Consider the following 14,807-nt stretch of genomic DNA (forward strand, 5'->3'; position numbering starts at 1 on the left):
ACAAATACAAGATGTTTCGAATGCACTGACCATCACGGGTTACAGCAAGGGGCAGAGGTGTGGACTCGAGTCATGTGACTTGGACTCGAGTCAGACTCGAGTCATGAATTTGATGACTTGCGACTCGACTTGGACTTGCATAACAATGACTTTGTCCCACCTATGAGATGTGGACTCGAGTCATGTGACTTGGACTCGAGTCAGACTCGAGTCATGAATTTGATGACTTGCGACTCGACTTGGACTTGCATAACAATGACTTTGTCCCACCTCTGGCAAGGGGTGGCTTTTACTGCCAGTTAAAAGACTTCACAGGTTTTAAAGCTGTACAAAGCGAGTTCATGAATTCACCGCACTGTGGTAACATCACTTTTAATTGTTTATTTCTTTCATTTTTTTTCTTTTAATAGCTACAACAAAGTGCATAGCATATACCGTTTAATCAACAAGCATCAAGTACAATGTTCACCTTTCCCGATCGTAACATTGCACAAGTTTAACAATTTGCACACATTAGTATACATCATCCAAAAATCCAAAAACATATGTGAGATAAAGAAAAAAGCATGTATGTTATGTGACCGAAATATAGGACATTGCTTAAGCTCTCGTGGCTGATACAATCCCAAGATTTCAAGTAATTGTCTGTAAAGTTGATGCAGCCCTAGAAGTGTTCACAGTGCCTTCACAAGTGAGGCTTGGATGGTCAAGTGATGCACTTTCAGGGCTGAGTGAAAATCAAAATGTCTCCCAAGTTACAGAAGCTTACAATATGGAATGTGGCAATTAAATCAGCTTTGAAAAAATCCATTGCAAAGCAATGCATCAGTGTTTACTTTTGGGACTGGAACTAAACTGCTTGAATCCTTTGACATTAAACCTGCTCCAATAACCGATAAAACAGATGGAGAAACCTGGAGAAACACAAAAACAGCGTTGCAAAAAAATAAAATATTGAAGAGCTTCGTTGTCAAGAACAGCAGTGCATGCTGGTCCAGTTATGGCTGAAATAAAGCAATGTACAGATGATAACTTCCTAAAGTAGATTGGAGACCTTCAGATTGGAATGCCGTGTTTATAGATTCCATAATATTCATACTAATATGTTGTGATGGGCCAGGTCAACCATAACAAATGATAGAATTTGAAAAATATGAATATCTGACAGTTCAACAAAAAAATAAGTACACGCTGGGACCAGCATAAAACCAGACGTTAACACAAGCCTGTATATTCAAGACGCGTTCACATCTTATGTTTAAGCATCAATGCAAATTAATGCTTAATCTTCAATACATATTAAAGAGGTTAAATAGTATACAAGCATTTCGATGGCCCTTAATATCAACGGTTGCAGTGTGTTGCAAGACACTGCATGAACTGCAATTGTCTATCCAACGATGGCTGCATTCCTCCTCAACCCCTTCTTGACAATGCAATCTGGTTTTAATGACCCGTTACTTCTGATCCAAATGGGCCACTTTAGGATGGGGCCCAGTCAGCCAATAGATTAATGGCATTGAAACAGTAGCAAATTAGAATTAACTAGAAATTATCATGTTTAAGCTAAGGAACTCAAGTCAGGTTCTTTCTTTAATAATCTTTGCCATGGTGCAGGAAAGCAGTGACGTTAGTCTTTAGTCATCACAACTGCCTAATGATTTTTTCACCAACATATGCTGGAATACCTGTGGACTTAAGAGGCACTTGCATTATTTCATTACCGAATATTATTCAAAGCACAAAGGAGTTGCTTGGTTTCTCACTTGCTGATTCCAAAAAGGCAGAATATGATCGTTTAATTGTCTGCAAATGCACTGAACACTGTAGCAATGCATTTTAATGGATTTCTCAAACCTTAAGATAATGGCCTCAAAGACCCGTTTATATTTTATAAAGTACAGTTCAAAAACACATCTGGATTCTATACAGATACTACAAGAAGCCCACAGAAGAATACAGTCCCATATGAACAAGATATTTAACAAAAATCAGCTTTTGAAGAGATCAGCAGCTTTTATAGAAGACTTTAACTGTACTACACTCTACTTTGGCAACAAATACAAATCATTGCCTTAATAAGCATACCTACACACAAGCCTCTGACATACCCTTGATAAGGCATGCATCATTCAGGGATCCAAACAAAAGCATCTGTCAAACAACTAGCAATTTTTTTTAATAAATCTTGGGAATAAAGCCATATAATGGAACTGACATTCACAAGCCTGAAGTATAAACATACCTGTACCTGCTTAATACAACAATACTCCAGTCCTCAGTCCAAATGCTTCACCGAAGTCATTTATCTGTATGCCAAAGCTCTCCTAAATCAGATGTAAACTAAAGATACATTGCACACATGCACCAATTACCAAGTATGAACGATCTATCATGCCCAGGCTTCAGGACTGGAGTTTGTGAACAATTGGTCAGATGTACAAGGGTAGAATAGGTCGAGAAATCTACAAATATACAGTGTGCAATTAAGACTTGACAGCCTGTGTATTGGATTTCAATTGTACGAGGCTGTAAGTATATGTGTATATATTACGGCAGCAAAATTGAACAGTGAAAAAAATATATAAATGTAAGTGTCACACACTTTCCCTTATCGAATTTAAATTTCAGCGTGAGCGTTTACAATTCATCACCAACTATTTTGGTGAAAAAATAACAAGGGCAGCTGAAGCCTCTATGTGCGATATTGGCTTGGGAAAGGCATCATCATCATCAGTCGGGTTGGCTGCACCACTTCATTCATTCCACTTAGAGCATAGCTCCCTCCATCAATCTACAGGGGGGGGAACAGGCGGCTCCCGTCTGCCATTCTAAAGAAACAACAGATGCACTTTGTTAGCATAACATGCAAAAAACTCAAACACCATTTGTATTTTTCAAGACAGCCTGCCACAGCCTGGTTGTAACTTGTGAACAGCACCAAAGATTGACAACAATCCTGTTGGGCTGTTGTTATCTGATGCACAGAGGCATATTTAATTAGATATTGATACACAGCAAAAATGAATATGTACATGTGCACACAAAGCTCGCGTTGGTTCTGAATCACCTGGCTATATGTGCTTTACACAAATCCATAAAAATAAAACCCTGCTATAGTTAGAAAAATTAAGGTATTGCCAGGAGTGCATAAAATTGCATGAACAAAACTCAACATGTTCATCTTAACACTGCCTTGGAACAAAAATACTTAACAGGATACAATCTCCCAAACTGCTGAATAAGGACCATTACCTGAAACTCATAAGGCAGCAAGTACAAAGTCACAAGGCAGTGAAAAGTGGAGTTTTTTTCATATATTTGGCAAAGTTAAAATAAACTAAGCAGTTAAAGTGCAGTCTTTGCTTTAAAAAAAGACTTAATTTAAAGGCCATGTTACTGCAAAAAATATGACACTGCAAATAGAGCCAGAAACAAGCACATGCTGCAAAAACTCAAAGTTGGTGAATAACACTGCTGCTCTAAAAAGAAGAAAATATTAAATAGGCAATGTTTCAGGCAATGTTCCATCATCATCTCTCCACTATGAAGGGACATTGCCTGAAAAATGACAACATTATATATATACACTCCATATACAGAAGTGTTACAAGCAAAAAATGTTGAGTCTTGGTTACTTTAGACCGTGTGTTAGTCGAAATAGAGCTCACCTGGTTGTCGTGCCCGGTCGGCTTGGAGTCACCGCGGCCTCGCAGGCTCGACGGCCGAAACAGGAACAATACCAGCGCCAGCACAACCCAGCCCATCATCACCATCGTGAGCGTAGGGTCCATGCCCCCTGCAGATTGGCTTGGCCCAGGCACTGCGAGGGAGCAAATCAAGTGAGCAAAGCAGTCAACGCATGAGGGCGCAAGATTCTCTTTACTCATCTCTCAAGCCACAGAGGACAAATAAATCTTGAGATGTTTTTTTATTCTTCCAGCTTTTAAGCATATGCAGGAATTGTTTACATCATTTATACATCAACAGATATACCAAAAAAACGAAACAATATTTGTTATATCCCTGGTTCTTTCGGTAAAGTCACGAAGGGAAACAATAAAATAATAAATATATAAAACAATAAAATTCTCACGACGTTGACTGCAACACAAGCAATCATCATCAGGTACGATAACCACAGCTAGAACATTTTTATATTTTTATTATTTTGTTTCCCTTCTACTTGACCTTACCGAAAGAACTAAGAACATGAATCCCTGCAGTCATGAAAGCTTTAAATCAAAAAATATTTGTTATGCAAGGTGAACTTATTTCGCACCATATGTAGCCAACCGTGCTCATAGGAGGTGTGGTTCTGGAGAACATGCCCTAAATAGTCAATCACAAACACATGTGTAATTCTAATATCAATCCTGAAAAGGCTGCTATTAATAGAATGGTAGCAAACTAAATGAAGAGTTTAAACAAATCAGACGTGGAAAGCATCACGAGACACAAATAATATTGGAAAATACCCAGGTAGGAACTTCAACATCCACAGCCCAAGTGACAAAGTTCAACTTAATGCATTTCGAGTAGCACAGAATGTGAGTCAAGCTCTTGGAAACGCTTTCCGCTTAGATGATTAGGATTACATCGTATGTATAGCAGTTTTGGAACTACGAGTGTAGCTATACAACTATTTCATTTCCCAATGTATTTAATCAATGGAAACCTATTTTTAAGCTTTAGCTATGAGATATGCATACCCATCTGCAACATCAGTGACTATATGATTTCTATAACACTTACAAAAATACATTTGTACCATAATTGTCCCTTTAACACCAATGGTAATAACTGGCTTCCTTATGTAAACATGCTGTTAACCACAAATAATTAATATATATATATTCCCAAATGCATAAAACATTCTTGAATTCCTTTAGTTCTGCTGCCACCATGAAAAACAATCTTGGGATATCTACATTTAATGTTTATTTTATTACACCTCCTATTACGGCCTCTAGTTTATCTATGTAAAACCTTTACACAAATTATCTATGCAAAAGAGCCTGTTTTGAGGAACGCAAAATTGTTAACACTGCTTCCAGTTACAGTAATATCAAGGGTAGGTGTAATAGATGAATGAACCACTGATGTACAGGAACAAATTCAGCCAAGACCTTGAATAAAAAGGATATTTATATATTGACACTTACACTCCTGAAGGCATTCATTGTCGGTGCAGTAGCCCTGGGAATGGCGAAGCTGCAAAACAAACACAATTTTGGGCACCATTTTCAACACAAACTATGAATTTAAACATTGACGTTTTTCAGAAATGGCGCCTAACTTCCATGTATCATCGGGATGCAAGTTTTTCCAGCCTCGCATGACTTCAATCAAACACGGGTCTTTAGCATGCACAAACTGTCAAAAAATAAAAATTAGCATATAAATGTTGTTCTTCCAAATATAAAAAAAATCGTTCTCCATGACAATGAGGGCACATGCAAATTTGTGTATTTAATAGCTTAATATTGTCAGCAAAAATTACAGATTTGTTGCACCAAAAGTAATAATAATAATAAGCCGATGAGCATCTGGACCAAAGTTTTTTCCAGCATTATATTTATAAGGATTCAATTTGTGGAATAGTTTTACTTTATACATCTAAAGAGCGGGGCATGATATATTCAATACTACTAAGGGCCCTCAATGAACAAACCCCTTCGAGCCCATTCAACACAGTACAGCAAAACTGTACACAATATATTTAATGAAATTGTATATCAGTTGTAAAAATGTATGGGGTATCTTAAAAATAACAATGAATCGATGACGTGCATCGTCAACATAACCAAATTATGTACGCACATAATTTTACTATATACCGTATGGAAATTGAAATGTAAGTATTAAGCATGATGAATATGACACAGAAGCACATAGCTATGGAAATATATATACCACATGTGGTTATGCATTCTGATAGAGGTAACACAATTAAATAGCGGTATATTCGAAATGATATAGCATCATGGAAACTTACAGAAATGTCCTGTATTTTAAACATTTATAAAGCAATTTTGCCAAGGCAAGTAGAGGGTCACAGGACCTCTGCTGTATGCCCAGAACAGTGCAATTGTAAATATTTGCTTTTCCAATTTACATGTGTTCTACAGCCAGCTATCTGCAGCTGCAACCACATTAAAGAGAACCGGGTTGGGTCAAACACATTGCACAACCAGGTGACAGTACATCCGTAAAGTCTAACATCGTTCAATCTTGATTTGAAGCTTTCGTGACTGCAGGAATCCATACTCTTTGGTTCTTTCGGTAAAGTCACGTAGGTACAAAATAAAATAGATCACGACGTTTCGGGCGCAACACAAGCGTCCGTCATCAGGTGGAAAAGCATGTTCTGCTGCTGATGCAGAATGTTTTAAAAGGTTTGAAATGGGTGTAGCCCAAGGGTCATAAAGAAGTGGCCGGGTCTAGTGATGTTGAAAACAAACGTAATCAATTCTAGATTTGAAGCTTTCGTGACTGCAAGGAATCATCTTCTTAGGTTTTTTCGGTAAAGTCACGTAGAAAGTAAAATAAAATAAAAACAAAAATCACGACGTTTCGGAGGCAACACAAGTCTCCGTCATCAGGTGGGACCGTCACGGTCCCACCTGATGACGGAGACTTGTGTTGCCTCCGAAACGTCGTGATTTTTGTTTTTATTTTATTTTACTTTCTACGTGACTTTACCGAAAAAACCTAAGAAAACGTAATCAAATAGATTTTTTTTGTGAAAAGTGCACTGTACCTAAACAGTACTATAATTACGTAACCAAATTTTGCCAAATGTCAAATATTGCCTTTGCAGATGTAACAACTTGTAAATGTTGTGGATTTACTCTCCAACACACCGGTGAGCTGAAGTAGTGACTAATTATCACATTTTGTTTTCGTGACAAACCTTACTAATTGGCTGTATCGGGTGGTCGCGGGTTGACACATTTATACTCATGCGATTCAACCCACAAAACACTTTTCTTATGAATATTGGTCTCGAAAAGCCTACGTGTCATATATATTTTTGCTTAAAATAAACCTTACTTTAAAAATATAAAGTTTCAGAGAATTAAATGTGGGTCAAAGACATCTGGACCAACCCTGTAATACTGAGAACCCTTGTTAAAGCATGAGTAAGTCACACTCTTAGCATGGGCCTGGCATTTGCATGTCGCACAAATTGATGTTCTTTGGGACGACCGCTTTTGTTTCGATCGAAACGTCGTAGTTTTTTTATTTGCTTTGAACCTCTCTACGTGACTTTACCTCAAGACCCAAAGAAAATGAATTCTTGCATTCGCCAAAGCTTTAAGTCAAGATTCAGTGAGTGATGCTCCACCGCTTCATGTTGTGAATGTCTCACTGAACGATTGTGGATAGTGCCGGTTCGTGAAGGGGAGGGGTAGGGGAGACCCATGATTGGTACAGATATCACTCACCACCACGGTCATCCATGGCTAGGAATATAACTCAAAATTGTGTTCACTGTTGCCCGTGTTATGCACATTAATACACCTAACCTGGTTAGTGTGTGTAAACATGCTTGCACTGGCAGCACCTAAACCCAGTTCCATTGTTTTATTTGTTTGGTTGCACTACCATGTATCCAGTCAGACCAGTTCAACATAGCACCTGGCCTCTGGTATGCAAGCTCGGAACGAGTTAGACCACAAAGTAATTTTCATATGAAACTTACAGTCATACAACTAGCTGTAAGGAACTCTGACTTTTATATGTTCATGGATGTGACCGTCCGTCCCCAACATAAGCTTAGGTAATTCTTACACCATCACTAATCAAGATTTTCCAATAAACGTAACTATTTTGACGATTCCTTAGCATAAGACAATTATTAAGCGAGCAACTCGGCGTAATATGAAAACATATTTGAGGAATACAATCATAAGTTCAGGAGCACACTAATATCTAACAGTATCCATTCATAAGTGACACATTTAAAAAAATGTATTTGCAGAAAATTTAGAGGGTATTATAGATGCATACAACATTAGAATGAGCTACAGAGTAATGATGTCTTTCTGACTTCAAAAAACTGGAGTCAACGGTACACAATTAGTAAATGTCAGGGAAATAACGTTGATTATAACCGAACTAATGGAAAGAATACAGCCAGAGGCCTATCCACATTGGCCACATCCTCTAATGCAGAGGATGTTCACGGAAAATTAAAAGCCACACATTCTAATTATGCATAGAAGCAGAAGCGCGGTTATGTGCACATGTCCTTTTTCCTTTTAAGCCAGCATTTTAGAAAACAAGTTTATGATAATTGTTTTTTTACCCTTTTATGTGGCAACAAAACTGACACCTTTTTTTTTTACAAGGAGTCATGTTTGCATAAACCACAATACCTGCAGTCGGAATGCAAACAAAAAACATAACTCTGATAATGTATGCACTGTTGGATCAGATGACGCCTTTTGACGTCATCTGGTCCTACACCATGTGAGACTAGGCTCTAAGGAAAGCTGTCTCGGGTGTGGACCAATCAACTTCAAGGACAGTGCATACATTATCAGAGTTGTGTTTTTTGTTTGCAATCCAACTGCAGGTATTGTGGTCTATGCAAACATGACTCCTTGTAAAAAAAAGGTGTCAGTTTTGTTGCCAGATAAAAGGGTAAAAAAACAATTATCATATTTTTCTACTGGCAAATGAGGTTCCAATGGTGTAAACAAGTTTATGTTTTAACATGTAGCCTTTCGCGACCAATATCATCCATAAGAGGTATTTACACGATCTAACTAAAAAAAACTCTATTATGAAGTTTATGTTTTATTCCACTAGGTTTTGAAGCCACATATAAGATGTAAATATCTATTGTTTTAACTAATACGTCTTTCTGAATGTAACAGGAATTAGAAATGTCCTCATGTTAACACACAAATGTTTCATGGCAATCAATTGTTTTATTTGTAAGGCAATTTGCTGTCCAACAAGATACAATTGTCTTGGACTGTACACCTTAAAGATGTTACAGGTTACCATTTAGATTTTTTCAAAACATGACTTCATAGACGTCTATTTAAACGGAGTTTTAAATGACTACAATCTTAAATGCTGGCCTGAAAATAAAATACGCTCTACGGTGACAGCTGCAAACTATCACGTGGAATTAAAATAAACTCAATGTTTGGAACGATGCTCAATGACAAATTGTCATGTCAGTATTCAAATTCTGCAGTTATCAAACTACGCATACGTTTATATTATGACCACGAGCTGTCACCAAAATGTTACGACCAATTTTTCAACCATTAAAAAAATAACTTACTGAACATTAAAGATATACATAACATTAAGGTAATGCCAATAAATTGTATTTCAGCAGGACTACAATCATCCAATAATTCCTGCAATTCGCAGATTATTGGCGGTGCGAGACTCCTCCCGTAATCCATGAGAATGTTGCTCAAGAAATCCGCGTTTTTCAGCGGATTTCTGGAAAATTATCATCATAAGGGTACTGTGAGCTTGAGGTGCATTATTTATTATGATTTGCCCTTGTCTTGCAGGAGCTGCTTATTTTCCCATAATCCGCGAAACACAACGTTAGAAGCATACGCAGAATAAACCGATCGACGGCAACCTCCTAATACGCAAATTTTTCATCAATGGAGTCATGCGGCTTTATTCTCCCATCATCCGTGGCACACCGCGTCGGCACAATTATATTTTTGGAAGATTACGGGACTAACCACAATGCCCCACTGATTACAGGATCTAATATGATCTCCTCATATCACTGTGGATTACTGGAGTCCATTTATTTCCAAATATCAAAACTGGTGTTTTCTGTTTCTGTTGCAACATATTTATGAAATATGGATGATTATTGTAGACGTTTTCCTCAATGTGCACAGGCATCTTACCAGGTTAATAAGCCTTTGCATGGCATGCTCTTGAGAGCAAACACACTCGCATGGGTCAAAGCCTCCTTCCGCCATGGCTGCTGCGCTTTTTTTCCTGCAAAACAAACAGAAACCTTGTGTAGCGTTATTTTAAAACAAGCATCAATACAGACACCCAGCCAACCAGACTTCAATACATGGGCCAGTAATTTCATGTTAAACCGCATCCAATACAACTTAGTTGTTAAAAGTATCATGCTCGTGTGACAGGAGTGTTTAAATATGCAACGAGTTGATTCAAGCCAAAACCGTGAAAAAAACCACTCAGTTTCATTGTGTTAATTATATGAAAAGTCTACCTAAACTTTGTGAAAAACCTAAACTAGAAGAGACATGTTGCCCGTAGCATGGTGTACACAAAAGTACGTCCTCTTCTTACACCACTCAAAAGTAAGTGCTTAGCATAGATTATGAATTATGTACATGTGTAAGGTGTAAGATAATAGCAGATTTCTGATTAAAATACTTTATGATCTCAGGAGGTTTCTTACCAAGCCATAAAGGTTGCAAAGCACTTGCAGTTGGGATTTTCCAGTGTATTAAAATTTGGACATACCTTACATGTTTATATTTAGGTGTTCAGCACGGCGAAATATGGTCAAATAGACCGTACAACCTGCACAATGTAGTAGGGAGATGCTCATCCAGAAATATATTGTGCGTGTATATGTACGTGTTATTATACACCACAGGATAAATTCGATTCATCCTGTGGTGTATAATATTTCTGAAATTGTTGGGCATTACAGACAAATTTGAAAATAAAATGAAACAATACAAATCTACATTCAGGCGACCCATAGAAATATCCATATGGCTTTGGTACGTCTCAAGTACGTACTTAATCCTAACATTGAATGTCACTGTATATTCATGGCAAAAACCTGAAATGGATCAGTTTAACACACATAGATGACAGTTTAGATATTTTTAAACAACCGGGCAAACGTCAATATTTGCATGACAAATACGTACAGCATTTAAAATACACCAAAGTTTCCGATTACAACATTGAATACACATGCACGTATTGTGTACAATATGCTATGGCATACGCAAAAGCAATGCCGCGGACTGAGGGGAAGGAAATACAATATGAAGTTTCATGTTCAGAACAATTTTTTTAATGAAACCTAAAGATATTGAAATGCAAACGTATGTCTCTCTTCGCTATGTATGTGCCTATGGCAATATCTCCACAATACCTCCCAGGATGTCTGAGATGTACGCTGTATACCAACGCATGACCCCCTCTTCAAAAAAATAAGACTTGAGGGCGAGGCATTACGGGATAAATAAGACAACTATGAATCGTTGTGCATCGCAAATGTATATTTTGTTTGGGCTCAATGTCAAATGGAACCCACGCGTGCGTCATTAGCTAAGGGGGGCGCTGAAGTCTTTAACTTTTGACCAAATGAGCCTTGGGCGACTTCTGAAAGCCAACAAGAATCCCAACAAATACTTGAACTTAAAGTCTCGCAGTGACGTCTAATTATAAGCTCAAAAGGGTCATTTTTTCATTTATTTTTTTCAAACCATCTTATCTTTTTGGATACACAATTAAGACTAACTACTTTTTAGTCTTTTTTTCTCCAATCTCGTTGGCCTGCGACGCTTCCAAGCTCGTTTTGGTTCAGAAGCGCATCTTCCTTTTCATAGCAGTAACACATTTTGGCAACACGCGCTTGCGAATGTTACTATTGTGTAAATGTAACAGACGGCATTTTGGCCACTCCGCTGCTGGATGAGGGCCTACCCACGCTGTACGAATTGTGTGTGTGGGGGGGTGGTTTGGCCATATACTTGACCCACGCTGGTCATTGTGAGTTGATAAAGTTGTGGCGATAGAGGCGTAGTATAGAACACTATTATTGCACTGCCCTCTGCTGTCCACTGCGCATTCTACAGCCTATAGCACCTGTCAAACATGCGTGGGTTACCATTCACCCAAGCACGATCCGGGTTCAACCCTGCTTTCGCTTGTTGAGATACGAGATAGATTTTTATCAGTTTCATGGCTATCAACACATACGGTTAACCTGTATTCTTGTACAGGAAAATTGCGATTTCAGGTCCATACGGCGTACATCCGTTTCAATAAGGACACAATTTAATTTTTTTGTGTTTATCCATTGTGATGGGACTTTGTAGAATGAATGTTCAGATTTATAAGGGCACGGGGTTACCAATACGATCTGAAAATTGCTCTGTAATAAGGTAGGCGCTGAAAAGGGGTTGACAGATTATGTACAGTATGTTGAACTTCTTTCGCACTGTTTGTAGCCAACCATGCTAATCTGGAGATGCGTGGAGGAGGTCAACAATAACAATTAACTATACAATCACTATTACTACAATGATAATGTTAACTATACAATCACTATTACTACAATGATCATGTTAACTATACAATCACTATTACTACAATAATGTTAGCTGGCGAGGATGGGGAGCACAGCAGTACAAACAATCAACATAGACTCCACTTGCCATCTTAACCATTTCTAATCAGCATTGCTACTAATCTTATATCTGCCCCTCCGATCAGCACGGTTAGCCTACGTACGGTGCGAACAAAAGTTGAACACACCGTACATACAACACTGTGAGTAGCAAGGTTTAATTTAAGCCGGAGCTGTCCAGGGCCGAGCTCTGGGGACACAAATTCACCGCAACCCCCCCTGACAAACCCCAAACGACGACGATTTGAGAGGGGGGGGGGTGGTTAAAAGCGCCGCCTAAATGTTTCCACGAGAAAAGAATCGCCGGCTATTACAGTACAAGTAGGGTGACCACGAGACGCGAGTTAACAGCGATGCCAAGGAGGGCGGCCGGGCCCATGGGCCCTCGGGCTCGCCTCGCCAAAACAAACCCCGACAACAACAACGACGACGGCTGCTGCTGCTGCTGCTGGCGACCTTAGCGAGTAAATCGCGTGCCTTATAGCGTCGTGTCTCTGTGCTGCTGCTGTCGTCGTCGTCGTCGTCACGTTTACCTTGGTGGTCGTGAACTTTCAGAGAAGAGACGGCGAGCGAGAGAGAGAAATCGCGACGAGGGGTGACGAGGAGGATGAAGGAAGGAGGCGTCGGCCGCTCTTCTCGATCACGGCCACGCGCCACGTAGGGCGGCGTGAAAATACCCGGATGGACACGCCACGAGCCACGCCCCCACTCGCTGTTGAGCCACGCCACCCCCGTAGGGCCACGCCCCCACCCCCGTAGGGCCACGCTCACCCCCGTATGGCCACGCCCACTCACATAGGGCAACGCCCCTTTTTGGGAAGCCACGCCCCATTGCGGTAAGTCACGCCCCTTTACTTGAAGCCCCTCGTGGTAAGCCACGCTCCCCCCCATGGGTCGCTTGATTGGCAAAGGGGGCCAACTCAATGTTGTGGTTCATACTATTAGTTCTTTCAGTAAAGTCACGTAGGTAAAAAATGAAATTAAAATTAATAAAAATAAAAACAATAAAATCACGACGTTTCGGAGGCAACACAAGCTTCCGTCTTCAGGTGAAACTGTCACAGCAAAAAATCTGTATCAAGTGAGTATGAATCCTTGCAGTCACGAAAGCTTCAAATCTAGAATCAATGTTGTGTGTTTAGGGGCCACCCATTTAGTCCGTACGCATGGAGGGGTGAGGGGGTTAACCTAAATGCGTACGCTTGCGTATGGGGGGTCTACTGACAATGTGCGTACGTATAGGAAACGGGGGGGGGGGGGGGGGATGAAGCCTCGATAATAATTTGTCTACATTGGCCTTCAAATGAGTTAGATAGTCCGGCGGTGGACTATCTGTTTGCTTAAACACGTTAATATGATTAACCATTGACGGCCTTCGGCCAGGAAAGTCACAAAAAAATTGCACTCGAACGACGCATTCACGCAAGCACCCGATGCTCCGTTTTGAAGTTTTAAAATGAAACATATTTGAATTGTATTGTTTTGAATTAGATCATTTTATTTCTTCATTAAAATCTTATATTATTTTACACCTGGAAGACTTAATTGAAAACGACATTTCGTGTGAATTTTCTCTTGTCGTTAAGTAGATGGCCTTGCTGGGGGTTCGGTTCGATGCGGACTTTCACCTGTTTGGGATTGCGGGATCGATATAAGGCTACACAGAGCTGGCGGTGCGAGGTTACCGCCGTCTGCAGATCGATTCCAACGTAATCGAACCTCTGTCCGTGCGCCTCCATCGTTCATGCAGGGGGCGCGTAGGTTTGCAGCGCCCCCTGCATGAAAACGACGGAAAGTGCTGCGTTCATCACAGACAGATAAAGTTGTGCGCTTATATAAGAGTATCCTTGATCGTTTCTGCGTGGATTAAATATCGGCCGTTCTATAGGATTCGGGGGGGGGGGGGGGGGTGTAAAAAGTCCGCGTGCGTACAGGGAGTGGGGGGTAGCGGACAAGTTTTGACATATTTTTGCGTACCTACTAAATGCATGGACCCTTACTCTCAGCAACATGTAACCGGTGTGCCGACTTACTCCTCTTCATCCCCTACGGGACATGAGGCTACAATGAGATATCTCCATCTGTTACTGTCACCGGTGTGCTGAAGTAGTAACTAATTGGCACGTTTTTGTTTTTACGTGTCAAACTGTACCAAATGGCTGTGTCGGGTGGTGATGGGTTAACGACACAATTATATTTACGCGATCTAACCCACAAAAAAAAGTATTATGGATAATATTGGTCGCGAAAGCTTACGTGTTAAACATAATAAATTAATACTCTTTGGTTCTTTCGGTAAAGTCACGTAGGTATAAAATAAAATTATGATGATTGCTTATGTTGCAATCGAAACGTCGTGATTTAATTGTTTTATTTTATACCTACGTGACTTTACCGA

At 39.7% G+C, this 14,807-nt stretch overlaps 1 protein-coding gene across 1 annotated transcript; it reads right to left on the bottom strand.

Annotated features, from left to right (window-relative positions):
• Positions 1-366: 366 nt before the first annotated feature.
• SMIM14 (small integral membrane protein 14) lies at positions 367-13,088 on the bottom strand. Its single transcript, XM_078600899.1, has 5 exons — positions 12,943-13,088; positions 9,906-9,999; positions 5,166-5,214; positions 3,672-3,823; positions 367-2,831 (listed from the first exon to the last, which is right to left on the bottom strand). Exons 2-5 carry the CDS (start codon positions 9,978-9,980, stop codon positions 2,790-2,792), a joined length of 318 nt encoding a protein of 105 aa, XP_078457025.1. The 5' UTR covers positions 9,981-9,999; positions 12,943-13,088; the 3' UTR covers positions 367-2,789.
• Between the last annotated feature and the right edge of the window lie 1,719 nt (positions 13,089-14,807).

This window comes from Lampetra planeri, chromosome 15 (genome assembly GCF_965212315.1).
Source record: "Lampetra planeri chromosome 15, kcLamPlan1.2.h2, whole genome shotgun sequence".
Taxonomy (NCBI): Eukaryota; Metazoa; Chordata; class Hyperoartia; order Petromyzontiformes; family Petromyzontidae; genus Lampetra; species Lampetra planeri.